Source organism: Salvelinus fontinalis, chromosome 21 (genome assembly GCF_029448725.1).
Source record: "Salvelinus fontinalis isolate EN_2023a chromosome 21, ASM2944872v1, whole genome shotgun sequence".
In the NCBI taxonomy this organism is placed as follows: domain Eukaryota; kingdom Metazoa; phylum Chordata; class Actinopteri; order Salmoniformes; family Salmonidae; genus Salvelinus; species Salvelinus fontinalis.
Genome location: NC_074685.1, coordinates 20,400,620 through 20,426,830, shown reverse-complemented (window position 1 = coordinate 20,426,830; position 26,211 = coordinate 20,400,620). Strand labels below are relative to the sequence as shown.

Here is a 26,211-nt window from a genome sequence, read left to right as displayed (position 1 = left end):
TCCAAAAGCTCTTGTTCGGCCTCAGATCAAGCTAGACACCCCATTCCACCTTCCACCCGTTGACATCTAGTGGAAGGCGTATGAAGTGCATGCATATTGATAAATAAAAGCCAGTTGAATAGGCAGGCCCTGAAACAGAGCCTCGTTTTCAGATTTTTCACTTCCTGTATGGAAGTTTGCTGCAAAATGAGTTATGTTTTACTCACAGATATAATTCAAACAGTTTTAGAAACTTGAAAGTGTTTTCTATCCAATAGTAATAATAATACGTATATTGTATGATCTAGAACAGAGTACGAGGCCGTTTCATTTGGGCACGATTTTTTCCAAAGTGAAAACAGCGCCCCCCTATTGACAAGAAGTTTTAACTCTATTCCTTTACTTTAAATGTGTGTGTATTGTTGTGAAATTGTTAGATATTACTTGCTAGATATTACTGCCTTGTTGGAGCTAGAAACACAAGCATTTCGCTACACCCGCAATATCACCTGCTACACATCTGTATGTGACCAATCAAATTTGATTTGGAGAGCACAGGGGGACCTGTTTGCATCTCAGAAGTACACTCGTTGCCCCAGCTGGTTCTCGGTGTCGGGCCTTCCAGGCCCTGAGTCTGGATGCTCTCGCTAACGATTGGCTGGCTACGACACTTTGTGTTCCCACCATTTCCTATGGTGGGAACACAATCTATGCTAGATAAGGTCAGCTTAATGGGCCACCTGCTGCTCCTCATAGCCCCATATTGGCCGAGAGGACCATGGTTCAGCCTCCTGTTGTCCCTCCTGTCGGGGACCCCATGGCAGCTACCGCAGAGACCCGACCTGCTCTCTCAGGCTCAGAGGACACTGTGGCATCCGGACCTGCACCCGCTCTAGCTTTGGGCTTGGCCTCTGAGAAGTGTAAATGGGCCAGTCTAGGCATTCAGGACAATGTGGTGAACATGCTGCTGAACGTCAGGGCTTCCTCCACCAACGCGTCATATCAGATGCTGTGGGACATATTCTGTACTTGGTTTGAGGGTCATAATGTTGCCCCCGAGTCGTGTGATGGACAAACAGTTAAAAAATGTTTTACAATCACTGCTTGATGCGGGCTGAGCGGAGTCCACTTTGAGTGTATTTAGCCGCAATCTCTGCATGCCATGATGACGGCCTAGAGGGACCCATAGGTGGCCACCTATTGCTCTCCGAGTTAATGAAGGGAGTTCGACATCTGCGTCCAGCGAAGGCCCGTTCGGTGCTAAGCTGGGACCTTGACATGGTGCTGTTAGCAGTTACTAAGCCACCCTTCGAGCACCTGGGGTTAATGTCTTTGAAGCACCTGGGGTTAATTTCTTTGAAGCACCTATCCATAAAGGTGGAATTCCTGTTGCCTATTACCTCCACTAAGAGGGTCAGTGAATGTCATGCTCTTTCGGTGAGTGTTATCCACTGGCCTAACCCCTCTTTCTTGCCAAAAGTCCTGTCTGACAGGCATGTGAATCGGCCCTTACATTTGTCCGCATACGCCCCTCCCACGGCTGCAAGTGAGCTACAGTATGTGCTGTGCCCGGTGAGGGCATTGGACACTTGAGTTACACAGACAAAGACAATATGATCAGCTGTGCTTTTGCTATGGTCAGAGAGTTCTGGGGAAGAGCCTATCGAAACAGAGATTCTCAAATTGGATTGTGGACACTACCTACAGCATCTCAGCTGGCCGGGCGGCCTCTGCCACCTGCTGTAGTGGCGCATTCTGCTAGAGGAGTAGCTACATCGTGGGCCCTGCTCCAAGGAGTTCCCCTTGATGACATTTGTGCCTCGGCCAGTTGGGCATCGTCTAGCACCTTTGCTAGGTACTACCGAGTCAATATTTCCGCCGCCAATGAGGTCGGGATGGCCATGTTGGGTATTGTCTCCACTTCCCTGGATGGGGACGGAGGGACACAGCAATCATGACTGCCCTGAGCTCAGTCCTATGAGACTTTGCTCTTTGCTTGGCCATGACTACTTCACCGATTCATCTGGAATTGTGATATCATATTGGAGCGATCCAATATAATGCTGCATAACGAAGGTTACGTATGTAACCACGGTTATGTGAGCTATTGGATCCCTCCAATCCTTGTGCCTCGGAAAAGACACGAGGTGGAAGTAGTGTGACGGCAGCTATTTAAGGGGGTCAGCCACAGCCCTACCCGGTACACGGGACTAGTCTGAAATCCTTACTCGGAATGTATCCTGCTGCACGGAAGGATATGATATCGATACAGCCACTCCCCATCTAAATTAACAGAGCTTGAGAAAATCTGCAAGGAATAATGTGAGAAAATCCCCAAATCCAGATGTACAAAGCTGATACAGACATACCCAAGATGACTAAAAGCTGTAATTGCCACCAAAGGTGCTTCTACAAAGTATTGACAGGGTTGTTAATACTTATGTAAATTAGATATTTCTGTATTTCATTTTCAATAAATTTGCTAACATTTCTAAAAACATGTTTTCACTTTGTCATTATGGGGTAATGTGTGTAGATAGGTGAGGGAAATGTAATGAATCAATGTTGATTTCAGGCTGTAACAACAAAATGTGGAATAAGTCAAAGGGTATGAATACTTTCTGAAGGCACTGTACACCGCTGTAAGAAATTATCATGCACACAATGTTTTCTGAGAAGTCGTTTCATATGAGATGTGTTGAAAGCCTTTTGAGCTTAATTGTGGTTAAGTCAAAAACAGTTTATGCTGCTTTGTTAGCGTCTCGTCTCTGGAAATACACGAGTGTGAGTGAACGATCAGTACACCCCCCACGTGGTCACTTCTACTTGACAAACCGAAGCACAAACAATCAGGCATCAAGCGACATCAGCCAGTTTAGTTACTGTTAGTTACTTTAACATCACACTGTGTCCCCACAAACTAGTGGTTAGAGTTTACCCCCATCTCTACGATCCCCCTTCTCCATGCCGAACCTCTGTTGTTTCTCTAACTCACACAATCTTTCAGCCCCATCTACTGGGCAAAAATGGTACCAGCCATCCAAGGACTAGTACAGTGATGATCCCTTCTGATTGTGGCTATTTCTTCCTCCATATCAACATAATCCAGGATGGGGAGAAAAAGCCCCTCAACTGCCTGAAAGCTGAAATGAACTAACTTGTATTTCCTTAGGAAAACAGAACCACAAATTGCAGCATAAAATGGGAATGCTGTAATACAATACATGTATTGAATTTATTCAAAACAGAGTTACATATTAAAAACTGTACAGAATAGGAAAATTGTATACCAGTATGTTAAAACTAATCTACACAATCTTCACATTAAATCACTGTTTATTTGTCACATGCCCAGAGTACAGAAGGTGGAATGGCACAGTGAAATGCTTACTTTCAGCTTTCCTCAACTGTGCAGAATAAATGTCAAGTAGCAAAACTATCAATATACAAAGTAGATAAAAAAATAGTAATAAAATAAGAAAAGCGTTAAAAAAAGACAAGGTAATAAAAGAACACGGGTATTTACCCTTATATACAAACAATGTGAAGCTTCAAATGGATCATGTCTTAAAACCTATGCACATCTATTTCTTGCCCAGTAAGATATTACACCATTCATCTGAGAAGAACAGATGGCGTCAGAATACATGAAGAGCAGAGAGTGGCAGATATGTAAATCAGGAAGCAGAGAAGGGATGTGGAGGAAGTTCATCAACAGGTGGAAGTACACTTGAACTAGTACAACGCAGCATGGTCACATCCCCACATTTAGACCGCCTTGTTGAAATAATGAAGCATTTGCATCTATTTCAAATAAGAGAAAGGTGAAATGTAGAGCACTGAATATAACCACTTTTCTGAGAAATTAATATGTTGTAGTAGGTTTCCTTTCATACTTACAGATAACTTCTTTGTTCTGGTTCCATTGGGATCTGTTGAGACAATTTACCCAGTACATTTAGATATGACACTGTATAATGATGTGTATGAAGACAAATATAAATGTAATTACAATACAAATAGATCACTCACTTACCTATTTGCAGACCAGTCTTGTTGATCACCTTCAGAAATAAATATGAAATGATAATAGATTAAACCAGCCCTGATTTTACATGTATAATACACAAATAACTCAAAATAGACATTGGAACAAATTAAGCCTTGAAGTATCAGTATTTGAATGCATGTACCTCGCTTGTACCGGAGAAAACACAGGACAGATACAACCAGCAGAATAAGGCTAAAGGCCCCAACACTCAGACTGATGTAGAGGGGGAACTCTGAGGACTCTAAAGGGGGAGATGACTTTCAGATCAAGTTGAAATTGTTTGTTGAATTAGATTAAACAGTACAGCACATTAGCAACAGAATCAGTCAATGTTATCTTGAAATGCTCTTAGGTGGGTGGGTCTATCAACAGTAAGTTTACTCACCTTCTCCATTAGTTACACTGGTTTTGTTGGTACTGAATGTTGATAAGGAAGTAGTGGGCCCAGGATAGTCTATCATTGGAGGAAGAATATGACATATGCATCAGTATTGCAATACAGACAGTTGATTGTCATGTTAGATTGCACAATCATTTAATTGATGGTCTCACCATCTATGGCAATCTTGAACGGTTCACTATGCTGTGATTTCACAGTATCTTCACCCTCCATTACCAGCTCCACAGCACAGGTGATGAAGACCTCTCCGGCACTGTTCCTCTTTCTCAGCAGATCCTTTTCCGCCACTCTCCCCACACAGACATTGTCTTTGTAGGGCTGACTTTTAAACGGGACGTCACTGTTGTTCAGGTAATAGTAGCATGAGGTACCAGCATGCTTGGCCTCACACCGAAGACTTAAGTAAGTTCCTGTATTTTCCACAAAAATCCTGGGTATTCCAATGGAATCTGTTTGTAAATTAGGGGAAAGATTATGTAGTCAATCAAGCAAATGTGATACTGCATGGTAATAAAATGGTCACTTACCACTTACATGAAGTCTTCGAGCGTTGTAAAATGTTGGGATTATTTTTTCTTCTCCCTTCTGTAGAATAGCACAGCTGAGATCTACTTCAGTCTTGTTCCACTTTTTGAACTCATTCCAGAACAATATGAATTGGCAAACACCGGAATTCACTTCTCTTATTGGGTTGGGGTCGTGGTCTTTGTAGAAGTGGCACTTTGTGCCACCTGTTGACTCACAGCGTACTATGACAGGCATAGCTACATTGATGTACCCAGGGTCTAACACAATGGTGGGAGTAGGGACTGAATCTGTTTAGAGTTAAAGAGAGAAACTATGAGAACACATTTTAATTGTTAGAAATAGAATGATTCAGGAAATATTCTTGTGGTAATACATTACATACCTGCACAACCTTCTTTAACTGCAACAGCAGCCATACCTTTAAACATGGCAAAACATTTAAAAAAGGCTTTTATGTGAAGTCCTACATATTAAACCTACATCATCTAAATGAATTACTCTGTTACAATTAATTCATATTATTAAAATAATAGATAATTGAATACTCACAAATGAAGAGAAAATAAGATGGAGACATCCTTTCAACTTGTTGATGTTAATGAAGGAGTGAACACAGTTAGATGATGAAGTGAAAAAAACTGACAGCCTATGTTTAGGAGGCAGAACAACCTAGAGGCGCGGATCATTTACAAACAGGGCTCCCGAGTGACGCAGCGGTCTAAGGCACTGCATGTCAGTGCAAGAGGCATTATTACAGTCCCTGGTTCAAATCCAGGCTGTGTCACATCTGGCCATGATTGGGAGTCCCATAGGGTGGCGTACAATTGACCCAGCGTCGCCGGGGTTTGGCCAGGGTAGGCCGTCATTATAAATAACAATTTGTTCTTAACTGACTTGCCTAGTTATATAAAGGTACACTTTTTTATTAAATATGGAAACTGGCAGCCTATGTTTAGGAGGCAGAACAACCTAGAGAAGCAGATATGGAAACTGGCCAGGTTACAAATTACACTTTAGAAAACACGAATAGGCTACTGCACCCTTTCTGGAAATATAGCCAATTATGACAAACCAGAGAGCTGTTTACAGTTTCTGTGAAGATTCAACAATTTGTAATTGGCTAATATCCCTTTAAAAATGTATTGCCTACTCATTGGACAGTTTAAAGACACACTCCAGCAATTTTTTTACTGTTCCTGTTGAAAAACAATAGAGCAATAGAGGACAAAAGAGTTAAGGTCCACCCCCCACGTGTGCCATGTCATGTCATACCTGGACCACCTATTGAGATGTGCTTTTTGTGAAGTAAATGAGGTAAAAATTAGACTGGGGTAGGTCTTTAAGGTATGTTGTTTGGCATGTTTGGCAAACATTTTAAACTACACGAAAACCTACTGTTCAGGTAATCGGTCTACTTTAAGTCTTACTTTCTTGAACAAAGGTAGTAGCACACTTCCATGACCAAACAATTCACATGTACAGTGCCTTGCAAAAATATTAACCCCCCTTGGCATTTTTCCTATTTTGTTGCCTTACAACCTGGAATTAAAAAAGATTTTGGGGGGGGTTTGTATCATTTAATTTACACAACATGCCTACCACTTTGAAGATGCAAAATATGTTTTATTGCGAAACAAACAAGAAATAAGACCAAAAAAAACAAACTTGAGCATGCATAACTATTCACCCCCACAACATCAATAGTTTGTAGAGCCACCTTTTGCAGCAACTACACCTGCAAGTCTCTTAGGATATGTCTCTATAAGCGTGGCACATCTAGCCACTGGTATTTTTGCCTATTTTTCAGGGCAAAACTGCTCCAGCTCCTTCAAGTTGGATGGATCTTTAAGTCATACCACAGATTCTCAATTGGATTGAGGTCTGGGCTTTGACTAGGCCATTCCAAGACTTTTAAATGTTTCCCCTTAAACCACTCGAGTGTTCCTTTAGCCGTATGCTTAGGGTCATTGTTCTGCTGGAAAGTGAACCTCCGTCCCTGTCTCAAATCTCTGGAAGACTGAAACAGGTTTCCCTCAAGAATTTCCCTGTATTTAGCACCATCCATCATTCCTTCAATTCTGACCAGTTTCCCAGTCCCTGCCGATTAAAAACATCACCACAGCATGGTGGTGGCAGGATAATATTCTCGGTGTGATGAGAGGTGTTGGGTTTGTGCCAGACATAGCATTTTCCTTGATGGCCAAAAAGCTCACTTTTAGTCTCATCTGATCAGAGTACCTTCTTCTATAAGTTTGGGGATTCTCCCACATGCCTTTTGGTGAACACCAAATGTGTTTGCTTTTTTCTGGCCACTCTTCCATAAAGCCCAGCTCTGTGGAGTGTATGGCTTAAAGTAGTCCTATGGACAGATACTCCAATCTCTGCTGTTGAGTTTTGCAGCTCCTTTAAGGTTATCTTTGGTCTCTTTGTTGCCTCTCTGATTAATGCCCTCCTTGCCTGGTCCATGAGTTTTGGTGGGCGGCCCTCTCTTGGCAGGTTTCTTGTGGTGCCATATTCTTTCCATTTTTTAATAATGAATTTAATGGTGCTCTGTGGGATGTTTCGGATATTTTTTTATAACCCAACCCTGATCAGTACTTCTCCACAACTTTGTCCCTGACCTGTTTGGAGAGCTCCTTGGTCTTCATGGTGCTGCTTGCTTGCTGGTTCCCCTTGCTTAATGGTGTTGCAGACTCTTGGGCCATTCAGAACAGGTGTACATATACTGAGATCATGTGACAGATCATGTGACACTTAGATTGCACACAGGTGTACTTTATGTAATTAATTATGTGACTTCTGAAGGTAATTGGTAGCACCAGATCTTATTTAGGGGCTTCATAGCAAAGGGGGTGAATACATATGCATGCACCATTTTTCAGTTTTTAATTTCTTAGAATGTTTTTAAACAAGTTATTTTTTTCATTTCACTTCACCAATTTGGACTATTTTGTGTATGTCCATTACATGAAATCCAAATAAAAATCCATTTAAATTACAGGTTGTAATGCAACAAAATAGGAAAAATGTCAAGGGGGTGAATACTTTTGCACGGCACTGTATGTTATCATTATCATGCATGGCTCTAATGCAATTATTTTGACAGACTGATGTGTAAGGTTAATGTGTAGGGGACCCATCAGTCTGCCTTATGACACTTGTGGCTCATCTAGCCCTAGCTTATGACTGCAGTTCCATACTTTAACCTTCCACCTCTATATATATTCAAAGCCCTTCGGTTGTGGTTGGTCTTGACTTGTGTTCTCGTCTCTGGAATTAGACATGTGTGTGAATGATCAGTAACCCTAGTGTGGTCCCTTATGTGCTCACCTGAATAGCAACAGGAAATACAAGCTGGTTGATGCTCAGCTACAAGTGTCCTGTGTGGCTCAGTTGGTAGAGCATGGCGCTTGCAACACCAGGGGTGAGGATTTGAATTCCCACGGGGACCAGTATGGACAAAGAAAATATGAAAATGTATGCACTCACTACTCTATGCCACTCTGGATAAGTGTCTGCTAAATAAAGTTAATGTAGTGCAAACGCAGAAAGAAAAGTAATTGCCAAGTAAATGGTTACAGAATATCTGATTTACCATCCTCTTACTTGTTTGTCTCTCCAAACCATGTGTTTTGCCCCATCTACCAGGTCCACTGCTAGGCAATGTTCCCTTGAATTTTTTCGGGCACTGAGCAGACGTTTGTTTTGTGAGCAGAAACGTGAACATAGTGAGAATTTTGTGCAACTTCCAGCACGTTTACAGTGAACACGTGTACCCTTACAGTTTTAGACAGTAGCCAATAGGCTATTGTGGCCATTTGAGCATAATGTAGGCCTACCAACAAAACCAATTGAGCAATTTCCATGTCATTTTCACATGGAAATAGCTTGTGATTTCTATGATATAGACTACAGTCGCATATGTGGTGTTCAATGCAGGCCTACATTGCAAACTAATGGGGCAAACTCAGTGAAGTTCAATCTCTTGCATCTCAGCGCTGCAGAGACTCTTCCTGACTGCGAGGAAGTCTTGGAGGGGCACAGTTTAGAGGAAACATTACTGGTACAGTAGGACTACCAATCACAGATTCTTGAGATTTACTTTGTTACTCTGCAATTCCATGAACCCATGTGTTGTCCCTATTTCTTCATTCATATCTCAATGTCTAGCCAAAGACTAGGGAGCAGAAAGTGCTTTTTGAACCATGATATGTGACTGGCCATTGGAAAGCAGATCACAGAACAGAAACACATGGGAGTGCTGGAGTAAATGTTATTTATTTTAGAAGTAAAAACAGAAAATACAAAATAAAAACACAATAACGGTACAACATGACAATTGAAATTGATTGGTAAAACATGTGGCAAAAATTATCTATAGTCTTTATGCATTCAAGGCTTTTCTGAACCAAATAACCAACTATTGCCACATTCAGCCCATTTGGTGGGAGGGTTGGTGGAACTATTGTAATTCTCAATGGATGTAAAAACAGACTTTGTTTGCTTGCTGTTTGAGGTGAATAAAACATTACTTTGAGAACCCCAAGTTTTGAGATTACAAATGGTCATAACCATATTAAAATCAGGCCACAACCCTCCCACCAAATGGGAGCAAACATACCACAAAGACCGTTGAAGCACTGTGCGCTCCGTTGTGGGTAAACGTGTCTTTCAGTACAAACCGCCACACAACGTAGCAAAACGTTTAATAAACTGAACACACTATGACTCTTCCTGACTGGTTGAAATGTCCATATTTGAAAGGGCTTCATCCAATGGAAGAGAGGGGGAGTCCTCCTTGGCCAATAGGTTGTTCTTGCGTAGTTGACAGGCCTGCTGGTAGGGTGGGCGAATGGGGGGCTGGGTGGGGGGCGTGTACTTGTATTCCTTGCTGGCATCCAACTATGAAGCAAAATAATATTTAGTTTAATGTGCACAGCACAAAAGTTTCATATGAAGTAAGGCTGTCTCTGACAAAAACAAATGTTGGTTGACTGAAAGTCGCCTGTTCTTTCGACCAATCGTTTGCTAAACATTTTTAAACCTGTATTATTCCATATAAAGACACACCCTATGTGTTGTAATAAAATCAACTAGATACATTGAGCTTGTCTGATGCTTTAAGATTAGTTTGATGCCTCAAGAGGGCACTAGAGATCTAGATAACCAGAAGATAAAAACCTTAACCTGACCCAACTATTCTCCTCCCACTCCTGCTGGCTTTCGCAGATTCTACCATTACTCTCCTGAAGTTGGCGGTAATAGGCTACATGGGGAGTCTGCAACCTTTCTCATGTGGAATGCTAATTTATCTTACAATTTCTACCGATCTGCATGCGAGTTATGGTTTTCATATGCAGATTTTCGTGAAATAACCTAAAAAGTTACTTCTATTGCAAACTATCTAAAAATAGCCTACATAAAGCCAACAAATAAAAAGCTTGCAGCTAGAAAATATCCAGGAGAAAAAAAAATCCTATAAATCACATTGGCTACACATGGCCTGTCTGCAACGAACTGTACCAACTATTAACTTGGGTCCGGCCCGAAAATATTCTGGGCCCTCAGTTTCCCGCGTCAGTGAGCTCTGGACAGACACAGCTATAGGCGATTTGCACAAGGGATTAGAAGCAGTGCTTGACTTGGGTAGGAACTCACCAGAGCTGAGTACAGCACCTCAAATTGTATACTGCTTGAGCTCCTGTTCCTCTTAAAGGACATTAGCTCAAAAGTATTGTGGAGCTCTTGCACCTAAATATAAACTGTACCAGCACCCAAAATGAGTACCGGAATCTATTTCAGTCCAAGTCCAACAATGATAAGCCTATTTTATGACGTTTCCACTGGATCAGAGCATGACATTTTTCAATTCCACGCTGAGTGGTTATCAAAAGGGAGAGAGCGAGAGAGATTTTTTCAAATACATTGAGGAACTATTGTAATTCTCAATGGATGTAAAAACAGACTTTGTTTGCTTGCTGTTTGAGGTGAATAAAACATTACTTTGAGAACCCCAAATGGAGACAGGTAGGCTATGGGCCCACTTCTATGCGTGCTCGTCCTTCATTAAAATAAATTAACGTAACCAAAGTAACAAACATTGTAGATTAGAAATGATAGGAATGAACAGTAAATGTACTACTGGTGATATATGTAATGGGGAGTTGATATACACTAACAATCAAATGCAAACAATTCACACAAGGAAGTTGTGAAACAATGAAGGTGCACAAATTGGCGGGAGAGAGCGCAGTCTGGAGAGAGAAGTGCATTGTGCATCTGGGCGTATGTTCAATCCGACGTCTGCATTGGCCATGAAGCATTTACGGTGATATGGCCTCAGCAGAAGGCAGGGCATTCATACTGTTGGGTTCTAGCTTGAAATATACTTATTACTGCATTGGAGCAAGACAGACAAGCATTTTGCTACACCCGCAATAACATCTACTAAACACATGTATGTGACCAATAGAATTTGATTTCACCACACTAGAATGATTACTTCACATGTATAATGAATGTATATGTTGGGGTCAATGGAGGGTGGATAAGAACTAGGTGTATGGAAAGTTACTTAGTATGACAAGGGGCGAGGCAGGAAGTTTACATTCTGTCAAACATGTTACTGTTAAATCTCATGGATCCTATAGGAGGAAGGCAAAGGGCAACAGTCTGGTTTCAGTCACTGATAAGGTAGGACAGCCATGGATTAAGGAGAAGTGAGGAATTCGGTCCGAGGTCAGATGAAATGAGAAGGAACAGTACTGTTACGGAGGTTCTAGCAGGAGGTGGGGCCATTACTACACCAGTGAGAGCAACCAATTAAGTTCCTGAATAGCAACAGAGATGTATTGGCTATCTAGATGTACAAGGAGTTGACTCCTCCTAGTAGGAGGGTATAAATATATGTGCTTGGGTAAACATGTCTTTACGCTGTTTGACCCAGTGGGTGAATAAACTTGGCTTGAGCTTTTACTAGTTGTCCGTGAGTTTTTGACTCTGCTTTTTCAGAACCTAAGAATACTTATTGCGCTTCACGGAGCAGTGCAGAGCTGTTGTCACGGAAGTGAGTTTGTGCTTATACAGGATGTACCGCCGCCACCTACTGTCAACCATGTCAATGTGGACATGTTAAAACATTTGGGAGGCGTATGGTGATGCAGTACAGAGCTCGATTTGACCTCTGTATACCTCCGCAATTGCATCACACCCTCCATATGGATCCTCTGACCACATTTTCGAATCAAACATAAATTGGCTTTTAGTTTAGGCCTCCGCAATGGATTAGTTCACTGAGATGGGCGCAAATACAGTGCCTTCGGAAAGTATTCAGACCCTTCAAGTTTTCCACATTTTGTTAAGTTAAAGCCTTATTCTAAAATGTATTACATCGTTTCCCCCCTCAATCTACATACAACACCCCATAATGACAAAGCAAAAACAGTTTATTTTTTAAATATAAATTAGCAAAAAGAATGTACTTAAATATTACATTTACATACGTATTCAGACCCTTTACTCAGTACTATGTTGAAGGACCTTTGGCAGTGATTACAGCCTTGAATCTTCTTTGGTATGACACTACAAGCTTGGCACACCAGTATTTGGCAGGGATGCAAACTGGTGAGGGCCCAAAAAGGTGACACTTTTTTTTGCCTGAAACATGCTAAAAAAAATCCCTGCTAGGGGGAAATGCAGGTTTTAACTAATTAAAACAACAAAGAATATGATATACATGATCAGTTTCCGTGTGTAAAATAAGTGGTTAATATGAACCTAACTCACAGGTAAAAAAAATATATATATGAAAAAAGCAATCCAATGTTATTTGTTGCCTAGACTTTACTGCAAATGACACTCAAGTCTTGAGAAAAAAACAATACACTAATGTTACTGTCAAGTTCAACACAACAAAAACAATATATTTGGGCTACACTGCACATTATTACATTGTACACTTTTCTGCCTGTGGACATCTGTTCTACAATGTGCCAGCAGAACATGATACCCTTTGTAGGCATAATTGATCTCTTTCAGGCAGAGTATACACCTGGCATACCCCTTTTTATCCACCGTATTGAAAAAGTGAGAAATAGGGAAAGTGTGTGGTGTTCCTTTCAAATCTATAGTGGCATCCAGCTTAAGCCAGGCCCAGCTCCAGCTACACTTGATCCCTGAATGCACTAATCCACTAAACAAGCAACTCCTCATTTTCACCTAAATCTCTCATTCGGACAATTAACCACATACTGTAGAGGGAAAACAGTTAACAGATAGTGGTTAGTCGTTAGCTAGTTAACATTTCACACAGATTGCCAGGGTCCAGTAAGCAACTAACGTGTTATAACTTGAGGAACGCAAGTAGTCGTATACCAGTAGCCACAAATCAAATGTTATTCGTCACATACACGTGTTTAGCAGAAGTTATTGTGGGTGTAGTGAAATGCTTGTGTTTCTAGTTCCGACAGTGTAGTAATATCTAACAATACACACAATCTAAAGTAAAGGAATGGAATTAAGAATATATACATCATTTGGACGAACAATGTCAGAGAGGGATAGACTAATCAAATTGTAGAAACATCAAGGATGATCAATGGAAACAGGATGTACCTGAGCTCAATTTCAAGTCCCAAAGGACTTGAAGGGTCTGAATACTTACGTAAATAAGGTATTTCTGTCATTTATTTTGAATACATTTGCAAACATTTCTAAAAACGGGTGTTTTCGCTTGGTCATCTTGGGGTATTGTGTGTAGATTGATGAGGAAAAATATTGAATACATTTTAGAATAAAGCTGTAACGTAACAAAATGTGAGAAAGGTAAAGGGGTCTGAATACTTTCTGAATGCACTGTATACACAAGAGTGTGCAAAGCTGTCATCAAGGCAAAGGGTGGCTACTTTGAAGAATCTCAAATCTATTTTGATTTGTTGAACACATTTTTGGTTACTACGTGATGCAACGTGTTATTTCATAGTTTTGACGTCTTCACAATTATTCTACAATATAGAACAGTACAAATAAAGAAAAACCCTGGAATGAGTAGGTGTGTCCAAACTTTTGACTGGTACTTTATGTATGTATGTATGTATGTATGTATGTATGTATGTATGTATGTATGTATGTATGTATGTATGTATGTATGTATGTACACTACCGTTCAAAAGTTTGGGGTCACTTAGAAATGTCCTTGTTTTTGAAAAGGCACATTTTCTGTCCATTAAAATAACATCAAATTGATCAGAAATACACTGTAGACATTGTTAAACTTGTAAATGACTATTGTAGCTGGAAACTGCTGATTTTAATGCAATATCTACATAGGCGTACAGAGGCCCATTATCAGCAACTCATGTGTTCCAACGGCACGTTTGTGTTCCAACGGCACGTTTGTGTTCCAACGGCACGTTTGTGTTCCAACGGCACGTTTGTGTTCCAGCGGCACGTTTGTGTTCCAGCGGCACGTTTGTGTTCCAGCGGCACGTTTGTGTTCCAGCGGCACGTTTGTGTTCCAGCGGCACGTTTGTGTTCCAGCGGCACGTTTGTGTTCCAGCGGCACGTTTGTGTTCCAGCGGCACGTTTGTGTTCCAACGGCACGTTGTGTTAGCTAATCCAAGTTTATCATTTTAAAAGGCTAATTGACCAATAGAAAACTATTTTGCAATTATGTTAGCACAGCTGAAAACTGTTGTTATGATTAAAGAAGCAATAAAACTGGCCTTCTTTAGACTATTTGAGTATCTGGAGCATCAGCATTTGTGGGTTCGATTACATGCTCAAAATGGCCAGAAACAAATAACTTTCATCTGAAACTCGTCAGTCTATTCTTGTTCTGAGAAATTAGGCTATTCCATGTGAGAAATTGCCAAGAAACTGAAGATCTCGTACAACGCTGTGTACTACTCCCTTCACAGAACAGAGCAAACTGGCTCTAACCAGAATAGAAAGAGTGGGAGGCCCCGGTGCACAACTGAGCAAGAGGACAAGTACATTAGAGGGAACAGATGCCGGGATGCTGGCCTTCTAGGAAGAGTTCCTCTGTCCAGTGTCTGTGTTCTTTTGAGCATCCTAATATTTTCTTATTACTGGCCAGTCTGAGATATGGCTTTTTCTTTGCAACTCTGACTAGAAGGCCAGCATCACAGAGTTGCCTCTTCACTGTTGATGTTGAGACTGCTGTTTTGCGGGTTAAAATAACAAATAACATAAATTTGATGTTATTTTAAAGGACCAAAAAATATATATTCTATCAAAAACAAGGACATTTCTAGGTGACCCCAACCATTTGAATGGTAGTGTGTGTGTGTGTATATATTTGTTACTGCTCGACTAAAACAATCTCTGTCGACCAACAGCCTAATAACCAAACAATTGATCCATCGACTAATTGGGATCAGACCTAATATGAAGTATCTTATCTATGGAGTAACAGCTTTGAGACTAGTAAAGAAAAGCATTGGTCTACAATACATGTATCAGCAGAGACATGTATCTGAATATCAATACCTGGAGAGGGTAGGTCCGGTCCGAGTCAAAGGCACTCAGGTCTCCACAGGCCAAGAAAGGAACTATGATTCTGTTTGGTCCCTCCAGCTGGTTAAAATCGACATCTGAAACAGCCAGAAACAAACTTGAGTACCAGTGTATAACATGACAGTATTATATGGAGTTGGAACATGGGAAACATTACTGTGTTGTTACCATATGAGTGATCCAGTAGAGGATTGGACATGTTGGGCACATATCCTACTGGAGGAGAGTAATTCTGACACATCACAAATGCCTCTGTAGAAGTGAGAGAAAGAAACAAACAAATATTAGTCTCAAGCAGCCCATCGCCTACTTAATTCTTCAACCCTTCTGTCAAAACCAGGCATTTGAAAGGAAACCATTTATGATCCAGTGTGTGAGCAGTGTCAGCTGTGGTCTCCAGCTCACCTATGCTCGAGTTCCTGCTGCTCCGGGGCTTGGCACAGGTCACACTACTGAAGAATATCTTAAGCTGGGAGTACAGGAGGGTCACGTCCTTCCCCCGGAATATCTACACAGTAACCACAGCATAAGATAACTTCCACATGACATAGGCTTCTTAGCTCCTTTCCCTCCACAATAAAAAACAAACAAGTGCAGAACTTGTTACATTAACACACATGTACATTGTAATAGTGTTGGTATTATTCATTTTGTATTGTAGATATGTAGTAGAGGTTGACCGATTACGATTTTTCAACGTCGATATTGATTATTGGAGGACCAAAAAAAGCCGATACCGATTAATCGGACGATTTATATATATATATATGTATATATTAATATATATTTGTAATAATGACAATTGCAACAATACTGAATGAACAATGAACACTTATTTTAACTTAACATAAAACAAATAAAATCAATTTAGTCTCAAATAAATAATGAAACATGCTCAATTTGGTTTAAATAATGCAAAAACAGTTGGAGAAGAAAGTAAAAGTGCAATATGTGCCATGTAAAAAAGCTAACGTTTAAGTTCCTCGTCCAGAACACATGAAAACTGGTGGTTCAATAATCCCAGTTACGAAGTTTTAGGTTGTAGTTATTATAGGAATGATGGCGCGTCGACTATTTATCTCTATACCATTTGTATTTCATATATCTTTGACTATTGGATGTTCTAATAGGCACTTGCCAGCCTAATCTCGGGAGTTAATAGGCTTGAAGTCATAAACAGCGCTGTGAATCAAGCATTGCTAAGAGCTGCTGGCAAACGCAGTAAAGTTTGAATGAATGCTTACGAGCCTGCTGCTGCCTACCACCGCTCAGTCAGACTGCTCTATCAAATATCAAATCAGAGACTTAATTATAATATAAAAAACAAAGAAATACGAGCCTTTGGTCATTAATATGGTCAAATACAGAAACTATCATTTCGAAAACAAAACGTTTATTCTTTCAGTGTAATACGGAACCGTTCCGTATTTTATCGAACAAGTGGCAACCCTAAGTCTAAATATTGCTGTTACATCGCACAACCTTCAATGTTATGTCATAATTATGTAAAATTCTGGCAAATTAGTTTGCCATGAGCCAGGCGGCCCAAACTGTTGCATATACCCTGACTCTGCGTACAATGAACGCAAGAGAAGTGACACAATTTCCATAGTTAATATTGCCTGCTAACATTAATTTATTTTAACTAAATATGCAGGTTTAAAAAAATATACTTTTGTGTATTGATTTTAAGAAAGGCATTGATGTTTATGGTTAGGTATATTCGTGCAACAATTGTGCTTTTATCTCGAATGAACTTTTGTTAAATCATCACCCGTTTGGCAAAGTAGGCTGTGATTCGATGATAAATTAACAGGCACCACATTGATTATATGCAACGCAGGACGAGCTAGTTAACCTAGTAATATAATCAACCATGTGTAGTTAACTAGTGATTATGTGACGATTGATTGTTTTTTATAAGATAAGTTTAATGCTAGTTAGCAACTTACCTTGGCTCCTTGCTGCACTCGCGTAACAGGTGGTCAGCCTGCCACGCAGTCTCCTCGTGGAGTGCAATCGGCATCCAAAATTGCTGATTACCGATTGTTATGAAAACTTGAAATCGGCCCTAATTAATCGACCATGGTGATTAATCGGTTGACCTCTAATATGTAGTGGTGTAATAATGTTATATGATGTACTATTTTATCTTTTGTTTTATGTCTGATGTAAGTGCCTTAATGTGTTTGGACCCCAGGAAGAGTAAATGCTGCCTTGGCAGTAACTAATGGGGGTCCCTAATAAATACAGATACAAACAAGTCCTCATCCAACATACAGCCTACCTTTGCAACAAACGTTCCTCCAGGTTTCAGGACGTGTGTTGTAATGTTTAGGGCCTGAGACGGGATATTTAGAAATTGATTACAAAGGATAAACAAAGATAACTGATCAGCCATTTGTGATTCAACTCAATATTACACAGTGTTGCAGTGTGATACTCACAGCCAATAGGAGCTGAGCTTGGATGTACTCATCCACATCATGGAGTCCTGTCACTATGTAGACAAGCCAGAAAATGACCAATAAGGAAGAGCCATACGCATAAAGTGCAATGAAGAAAACACAACAAACCCCACAGTGGCAACTAAGAGAAGAGTATGCAACTAAATGCAAGAGGACACAAACAAAACTGAAACCAGAGGGAAGAGAAGACTCTCACACTCACCATCTGGGGCTCCATCACACACTACCAGGTCTGCAGGCTGTCCTTCAAAATGCCTGATTATCTCCAGGGCAGTGGAGATCTAAAGGAAATAGATATATTTGACCCGCCAGCTTTGTTGATATACAGTTTGAGAATCTGATCCAAATCTGTCATACAATGTCTGCATTCCAAACCAAACACTTATCATCCCCTTTCCTCTGCCCTTGATGACTTGCACTTCCTTCTCTGAAAGGAATCAGGCCAATACTGCAACGAATTCAGTGTTCCAGAATAGTGTTGGTATAATAGTTTCTCTATAAGTCCATGTGGAACAGGACAGACATGTCCCAGTTACCTTAGTGATGTCCCCCTGGATCTGTGTCACCCCAGGGAGAGGAGCCATGGCCTGCAGGTCCACTGCCACTATTTTTACCTCCTCACTCTTCTCCTCCTTTCCTCTGTCAAACCGTCAGATAGATTTACAATATTAGTGTTATGCACACTATTCCTTAACACCCCATACTAATAGATGCCAACTATGCTTCAAGTAGAATGTATTTAACTAGGCAAGTCAGCTAAGAACAAATTCTTATTTACAATGACGGCCTACCCCGGCCAAACCCGGACGACACTGGGCCAATTGCGCGCCGCCCTATGCGACTCCCAATCACAGACAGATGTGATACAGCCTGGATTTGAACCAGGGACTGTAGTGACACCTCTTTCACTGAGATGCAGTGCCTTGGACCACTGTGCCACTCGGGAGCCAAGGAAAGGAAAAATATTGAAACCAACCTGAGTTTACGGCTCAGGACCTGGCTCCAGCTGCCTGGGGCAGCACAGAGGTCGACTGCCCTTTTTACACCTGGGAGGGAGAAATGGATGTCAATGTCATATACAAGTAACATCAGAAATGGATGATCAAACTCATCTCCCTTATCCTTTGGCATAATGTTATATTTTACAACGACCATACCCAAAAACATATGCCATTGATGTCTGATGTTGACCTAGGGTAAAACACCCATGGCCAGAAAAGTTAACCCAAGGGGCCTTCTTGCCTTTGAACAGGCCAAACTCCTCATCCAGCTGCAGTAGTTTGAAGGCGCTCCTGGCCCTCCAGCCCTCCTCCTTGGCAAGACGGTAGTAGATATCCCGTTTGTCTTTGGAGGAGCGGCCCATCTTCACCTGCACAGCAAAACAGATTTCAGTCACATTAGGTTATTTAGTCCAGAGCAGTTTAGATGTCAGTAACATAAGACTAGACCAGAGCCCTTTATTGCAACATGATAAGTCCTATTCCTTTCAGGTGAAGTTGACTTAGCTAAGTTTGCCGCTAGCTAAAAGTCTAGCAATCCCAAGCTAAAAGCCTATTTATGGAACCGTTTGCTTAGCTTCCTGACAAGCTAGCAAACTGAAAACGTGCTAGATGAGTTCGCATTCACTTGCAGACAAACACATATAAAAGTTCAGGACTAATGTGGAAGGGAAATATGTTTATTGTGTGCATACTCACACTTTTACTTCCTCGCTGTGCTTTACTCACGTAAATATTGACGCTGTAAGGACCCAACATAGTTGCCTCGTTAACGCCTGTACAAAATTCTAAGCATTAATCTTCAGTCGATGGTCAAGGTAGCTACTTTTTTCTAATTACTGTACACCGTCGAAGATTGAGCTATAGAGAAAGTAAAAATGAACTAAAAAATGATATTTCCCATGTATACTGTAACTTGCTATGTGTTCGATTTATGCTACTGCCACCATGAGAAAAGGTGAGCAAAATGTCTGCACAATTTTTTTTATAGGATTTTATTTAATCATTGGATACTGTTATGAGGAGTACTGGTCACATAGTCAGATATGGGCAGTATGTCTGTTACATGTATTTGAAATAGGTATTTCAATTACTTCTGAGTATTTTGTCATTTATATTACACTGTGCTGAACTCCAATGTATTTTGTAACAAGATACTTTCAAGAGCTGTAATTTGTATTTTTTACATTTTCACCATTTTGTGACCCCTTTCACCCTGCATTGGTATCAGAAGTCTGATGGCACTATGGTGTGATAAGACTGTCTGCGAAATTAACGAAATATACATGTATATCAGAGGAGGCTGGTGGGGGAGCTATAGAAGGACGGGCTCATTGTAATGACTGGAATTAAATACATTAAACGTATCAAACACATCAAACATATGGAAACCACATGTTTGACTCTATTCCATTTATTCCATTCCAGCCATTACAATGAGCATGTCTCCTATAGCTCTTCCCACCAGCCTCCCCTGATCTATATGCAGAAATGAACAATTGCAACGCAATCTGAGTATTATTCTAATGAGCTCTGCCCCGAATCAAGGCCAATAATAATACCCAGTATGTTTTGTAGTTCATTTTGGTATGTTAATTTTCACACATACAGTAACATTTTGGTAATTTAGCAGACACTCTTACCCAGAGTGACTTACTTCAACTAATGTAGATAAACAACATTATAAACCGGGTGGTTTGAAACCTGAATGCTGATTGGCTGACAGCCGTGGTATATCACACCGTGTATTTCTGTATTTTTTGTTGTTTATTTTCATACATTGATCTTTATGGTATTTTGTAATTGTATTTTGTGTTGTATTTTGTCATTTTTGCCCATCCCTGAAAAGTCCAACATTAGTGTTTATTTTTCAGGTGATTCAACACTATAGCTCTAGGTGGCACTAAAATCATAAAGAGTAGGCTACAAACAGTCTATCAGAGGTAGGACACATCACCTATTACAAAACAATTAAATAACATTTGCTGTAACAAATGCCGCCATATACAACATCCAACAAAACATACAAACATACAAATACAACATATAGGCTTACAAAATATTGCCAAATTTGAAAATGAATGTGCCAAGCGATGGGAGAATCCACCAGCATAGGAATGAACCTACACAAATGTTTTGGCCATTAGTTCAGCTCTATGGGTTCTTGCTGCCAATTATCCATTGCTTTCCAACATATTGTTTTAGCTTGGTTCAGTTTATCTGCGCAATTGATGGAAATCCATAAATTACTGAATTGATGTTAGGTTCATTTGCATTGTCTTCTGGGAAATTAGTGTTTTAACTGAGGCAGCAGAGCATTGGGCCAGTAACCGAAAGGTCGCTGGTTCGAATCCCCGAGCCGACAAGATGTAAAAATCTGCTGTTTTTTCCTTGAGTAAGGCGGTAAACCCCCAACAACAATTAGGTATCCCCTTTCCCCTAACTCAAAGACATAATCTCAGTGTTCCTTTAACTCTGGTGCTGCTCTTGACCACTTGTCCATTAGGAGCCATTAATCATTACAGTCTGGCCGTGGTGTAGCCACTCTGTGAGTGTCAAAGTGCTTGGGGGCAAAAATCCCTTGGCAGACGCTCAGAATGTATCTCAGAGTCACCCCTGTCGAAGCCAAGATCTCAATACTGCAGTGCTGCTTCCTGTCAAGGAGAAGAATAATGCAAGCTTTCTCTCTTTCTGTTTGAAATGCTGATGAGAGGACTATCGCCATGCGCTGGGATTCTGCATCACTTGTAACCCTGTTTCCTTTTTCATTGTTAAAGCATTTTTTGTGGAGCCTGTTATACATATGTATGAGTCTGTTACCCCGTCATCACCCCCACAGTTTATGAGAAAACCATCCATCCAAGGTGTCAGGGGCTTGCAGGGTGAAATAAGATTTTCTTGGACAAAGTATAGGCCCGCGTTGCAGAGTGGCAGTGCCTGTTATCGAGTGACTTCTCCCTTGTCCTGCCAGGAAATGTGCTGACCTCTGAGGGTTAGATTACCCTGCCTCCCCAGAACAGCTCCAGAGCACTTGAGTACAAGGCCCACGTCGTTGCCTGCAGATCAATATGCATTGAGTTGCCTTTTTACAAGAGGTACATTACTGTAAATGTGTTTGCTTTGCAGTGATTCTGCAAATGGGGACTACATTGTTCCATAGATTAAGCCGGAATCTATCTGAGGTATCTTTTATCAATTGGACCTGATTGACACTTAAGGATATAACAAATAGGGCATGATGGGATATCAAACCTAACCCCTTGCTGACTTCTCTGGTGCATATGTGCCCAAAAATATGATCTGTAATCCCAGATAAGTATGACATTAGATTCAAACATAATGGTATACCTCTGTAAATCTCCTATTTCCCTTGTTCTGAAGAGGCTCCCCTGCTGCTCTCTGCCATTATTTAGATGTGCGGACACACAGACGTGCATCCTGGGATAGATCTACTCTACAGAGCTCTCAGTCACAGACCAAGGCCTCTGAAGTCTGCTGGCTTTGAAGGATTGAGTGGATACCTTTTTATCATTGCTCCTGTAATAACTCCAAATCTGTTCCTCCTCTCTTGATGGCTCCATCCTCCTCGCTGAGAAAATTTAAGCATGGCCTCTTCCCAGGCTTATTATTCTCCCCTTTCCAGACTAGTTTTATATGACATCACATTAAAGAGCTAAGAATGATGGCTGGGGAGGGCTGGGGTTGTTAAATCCATAGGTGAAGGAGGGGATTAGTGAGAGAGCAAGTGGTTAGATCAGTTAGCGAATGTTCAGATGAGTGAGTGAGTTTGTGAGTTGTTAGTCTTTAGATAAGTAATTGTGAGTTACTGAACGAGGGTATAGGCAAGTGACTAACAAAGGTTTTGAATAACCCAAAATCTGCAAGGTAGACTTACTCTGTGTATTTTTTTGTATAACTTAAGTGCACTGCAGCATTGAGCCACTGAAGGACACAGTGAAACTCTTGTCTCCTCTCTTCCATCCTCCCCATCATTGCAGACAGACAGAGGGGAAAGGAGGGGTGTTAGAGAGTTTGGGAAAGGGAGGGGTGCAGAGAGTTTTTGGAAGGAGAGAGATTGTGCAGCACTGCAGAAACTGGGCGTTGGCTATACATTAGGAGCGATGAAAAATAGAAACGAGGTAGAGCGAAAGAAAGAAACAAGCGAGAGGTGCAGGAACATAATATACTGTATGTTATTTTGAGAAGGCTTAGAGGACGGGCAGAAGAGAGGGAGTGTCTGTCTGTCTGGTTGAAATTGAAATAATGGATAAAGGGAAAGTGAAACTAAATAGGAGAGGATAGGAAGGTTTTACCAACAGGTTATTGCACGAATGTTGATTAAAAGTTAAAAACATTGCTAACCAGGAAAGAAAATCAAATGGTGCAAATGTGTCAACATTTGTATGAATGAGTATTACGTTATTCCGTGTTGACTTTTTTGTTAGCAAAATATATTGCTGCTTTTCAGCTCAAAGTAAATAATGACCATTTCATGAGTTGCGTTAAGAAAATTAAAGTGCTTGTGAGTGTCAGGTTTGTGTGTGTGTGTGTGTGTGTGTGTGTGTGTGTGTGTGTGTGTGTGTGTGTGTGTGTGTGTGTGTGTGTGTGTGTGTGTGTGTGTGTGTGTGTGTGTGTGTGTGTGTGTGTGTGTGTGTGTGTGTGTGTGTGTGTGTGTGTGTGTGTGTGTGTGCCAATGAGTGAGTTTGAGTTTTGCTCTTAGCCCAGCACAGGGAAACAGCTGCTTCATTCTCTATCAATGCCAAGGAAGAAGGCTAGAGCACCAGCTCTCCCTTCTCATTTCATATGAATCAAATAAAATAACATTTTATTAGCCACATGCGCGGAATACAACAGGTGTAGACCTTACAGTGAAATGCTTACATACGAGCCCCTAACCAACAATGCAGGGTGGGTGAGGCAATGCAAATAGTCTGGGTAGCCATTTGATTAGATGTTCAGGAGTCTCATGGCTTGGGGGTAGAAGCTATTTAGAAGTCTCTTGGACCTAGACTTGGCTCTCCGGTACCACTTGCCGTGCAGAGATGCATTATTGGCTGTTCAGTTGTGGAGGAGGAGACTCAGCCTTGGAGAAAGGGTTAAATATCAGTACTTGTGTGAAATGTTTTTTGTCTGAATTACAGCTGTATCGACCCTTTGAGAATAATTTAACTTGGTTAAACTTCTCTAGTGTCCATGAGTTATTTACTCAAAATTAGAACCTTACAGTCCTTAGCTTATTGATGAGCTATGAGGGCACTATGGTGTTGAACACTGAGCTGTAGTCAATGAATAGCATTCTCACATAGGTGTTCCTTTCGTCCAGGTGGGAAAGGGCAGTGTTGAGTGCAATAGAGATTGCATCATCAGTGGATCTGTTGGGGCGGTATGCAAATTGGAGTAGGTCTTGGGTTTCTGGGATAATGGTGTTGATGTGAGCCATAACCAGCCTTTCAAAGCACTTCATGGCTACAGACGTGAGTACTACGGGTCAGTAGTCATTTAGGCAGGTTACCTTAGTGTTCTTGGGAACAGGCACTATTGTGGTCTGCTTAAAAATTGTTGTTATTAGAGACAAGGAGAGGTTGAAAATGTCAGTGAAGACACTTGCCAGTTGGTCAGCGCATGCTCGCAGTACATGTCCTGGTAATCCATCTGGCCCTGCGGCCTTGTGAATGTTGACCTGTTTAAAGGTCTTACTCACATCGGCTGTCTTCCGGAACAGCTGGTGCGCTTATGCATGTTTCAGTGTTATTTGTCTCGAAGCGAGCATTGATGTAGTTTAGCTCATCTGGTAGGCATGTGTCACTGGGCAGCTCTCGGCTGTGCTTTGCTTTGTAGTCTGTAATGATTTGCCAGCCCTGCCACGTCCGACGAGCGTCAGAGCCGGTGTAGTACGATTCGATCTTAGTCCTGTATTGGCGCTTTGCCTGTTTGATGATTCGTCGGAGGGCATAGTGGGATTTCTTATAAGCTTCTAGGTTAGAGTCACGCTCCTTGAAAGCACCAGGTCTAGCCTTTAGCTCAGTGCGGAGGTTGCCTGTAATCCATGGCTTCTGGTTGGGGTATGTACGTACAGTCACTGTGGGGACGACGTCATCGATGCACTTATTGATGAAGCCAATGACTGATGTGGTGTACTCCTCAATGCCATCAGAGGAATCCCGTAACATATTCCAGTCTGTGCTGGCAAAACAGTCCTGTAGCGTAGCATCTGCTTCATCTGACCACTTTTTTATTGATCGAGTCACCGGTGCTTCCTGCTTTAATTTTAGTTTGTAAGCAGGAATCAGGATATAATTATGGTCAGATTTGCCAAATGGAGGGCGAGGGAGAGCTTTGTATGCATCTCTGTGTGTGGAGTAAAGGTGGTCCAGAGTTTTTTTACCCTCTGGTTGCACATTTAACATGCTGGTAGAAATTTGGTAAGACGGATTCAAGTTTCCCTGCATTAAAGTCCCCGGCTACTAGGAGCGCCGCCTCTGGGTGAGCGTTTGCTTATGACGGAATACAGCTCATTCAGTGCGGCCTTAGTGCCAGCATCAGTCTGTGGTGGTATGTAGACAGCTACGAAAAATACAGATGAAAACTCTCTAGGTAGATAGTGTACCCTACAGCTTATCATGAGATAATCCTCGAGACATCCTTAGGTATTGTGCACCAGCTGTTATTTACAAAAATACATAGTCTGCTGCCTCTTGTCTTACCAGACGCCGCTGTTCTATCCTGCCGATACAGTGTATAACCTGCCAGCTGTATGTTGATAATGTCGTCGTTCTGCCAAGACTCTGTGATGCATGAGATATTACAGTTTTGAATGTCCCATTGGTAGTTTAATCTTTTGCGTAGGTCATCAATTTTTTTTCCAAAGATTGCACGTTTGCTAGCAGAGTGGAAGGAAGTGGGGGTTTATTCGATCGCCTACGGATTCTCAGATGGCAGCCCGCCCTCTGGTCCCCTTTTCTCCGCCTTCTCTTCACGCAAATGACGGGGATCTGGGCCTGTTCCCGGGGAAGCAGTATGTCGTTAGCGTCGGGCTCGTCAGACTCGTTAAAGGAAAAAAAGGATTCTGCCAGTCCGTGGTGAGTAATCGCAGTTCTGATGCCCAGAAGTTATTTTCGGTCATAAGAGACTGTAGCAGCAACATGTACGAAATACGTTAAAAAATAAGTTACAAACAACGCAAAGAAACAAACCAAAAAACACATTTGGTTAGGAATACGTAAAACATCAGCATGTGCTCCGGCGCCATCT

General features: G+C 41.3%; 2 protein-coding genes across 2 annotated transcripts; both read right to left on the bottom strand.

Annotated features, from left to right (window-relative positions):
• Positions 1-3,200: 3,200 nt before the first annotated feature.
• Positions 3,201-9,136, bottom strand: LOC129818396 (uncharacterized). The gene is made up of 8 exons (XM_055874239.1): positions 5,341-9,136; positions 4,958-5,245; positions 4,583-4,879; positions 4,416-4,484; positions 4,173-4,271; positions 4,016-4,043; positions 3,880-3,911; positions 3,201-3,783 (listed from the first exon to the last, which is right to left on the bottom strand). The coding sequence occupies exons 1-8, from the start codon at positions 5,384-5,386 to the stop codon at positions 3,734-3,736; spliced, it is 909 nt and encodes a 302-aa protein (XP_055730214.1). The 5' UTR covers positions 5,387-9,136; the 3' UTR covers positions 3,201-3,733.
• An 81-nt stretch (positions 9,137-9,217) lies between these two features.
• ftsj1 (FtsJ RNA 2'-O-methyltransferase 1) lies at positions 9,218-19,753 on the bottom strand. The gene is made up of 11 exons (XM_055874237.1): positions 19,660-19,753; positions 19,205-19,331; positions 18,939-19,008; positions 18,499-18,601; positions 18,165-18,243; positions 17,942-17,994; positions 17,782-17,835; positions 15,900-16,002; positions 15,663-15,746; positions 15,468-15,571; positions 9,218-9,860 (listed from the first exon to the last, which is right to left on the bottom strand). The coding sequence occupies exons 1-11, from the start codon at positions 19,717-19,719 to the stop codon at positions 9,681-9,683; spliced, it is 1,017 nt and encodes a 338-aa protein (XP_055730212.1). The 5' UTR covers positions 19,720-19,753; the 3' UTR covers positions 9,218-9,680.
• Between the last annotated feature and the right edge of the window lie 6,458 nt (positions 19,754-26,211).

What these genes read in the sequence shown, in the direction of transcription:
- ftsj1 (XM_055874237.1), bottom strand. Translation starts at nt 19,719, where the DNA reads ATGTTGGGTCCTTACAGCGTCAATATTTACGTGAGTAAAGCACAGCGA. An exon ending in GTCCTGAGCCGTAAACTCAG is followed by an intron (nt 18,602 to 18,938) that starts GTTGGTTTCAAT and finishes ACGGTTTGACAG; the next exon opens with AGGAAAGGAGGAGAAGAGTG. An exon ending in GTGTGATGGAGCCCCAGATG is followed by an intron (nt 17,995 to 18,164) that starts GTGAGTGTGAGA and finishes TTGTCTACATAG; the next exon opens with TGACAGGACTCCATGATGTG.
- LOC129818396 (XM_055874239.1), bottom strand. Translation starts at nt 5,386, where the DNA reads ATGTTTAAAGGTATGGCTGCTGTTGCAGTTAAAGAAGGTTGTGCAG. An exon ending in AGTTAAAGAAGGTTGTGCAG is followed by an intron (nt 5,246 to 5,340) that starts GTATGTAATGTA and finishes AACTCTAAACAG; the next exon opens with ATTCAGTCCCTACTCCCACC. An exon ending in CAGTGTAACTAATGGAGAAG is followed by an intron (nt 4,272 to 4,415) that starts GTGAGTAAACTT and finishes CTCCCCCTTTAG; the next exon opens with AGTCCTCAGAGTTCCCCCTC.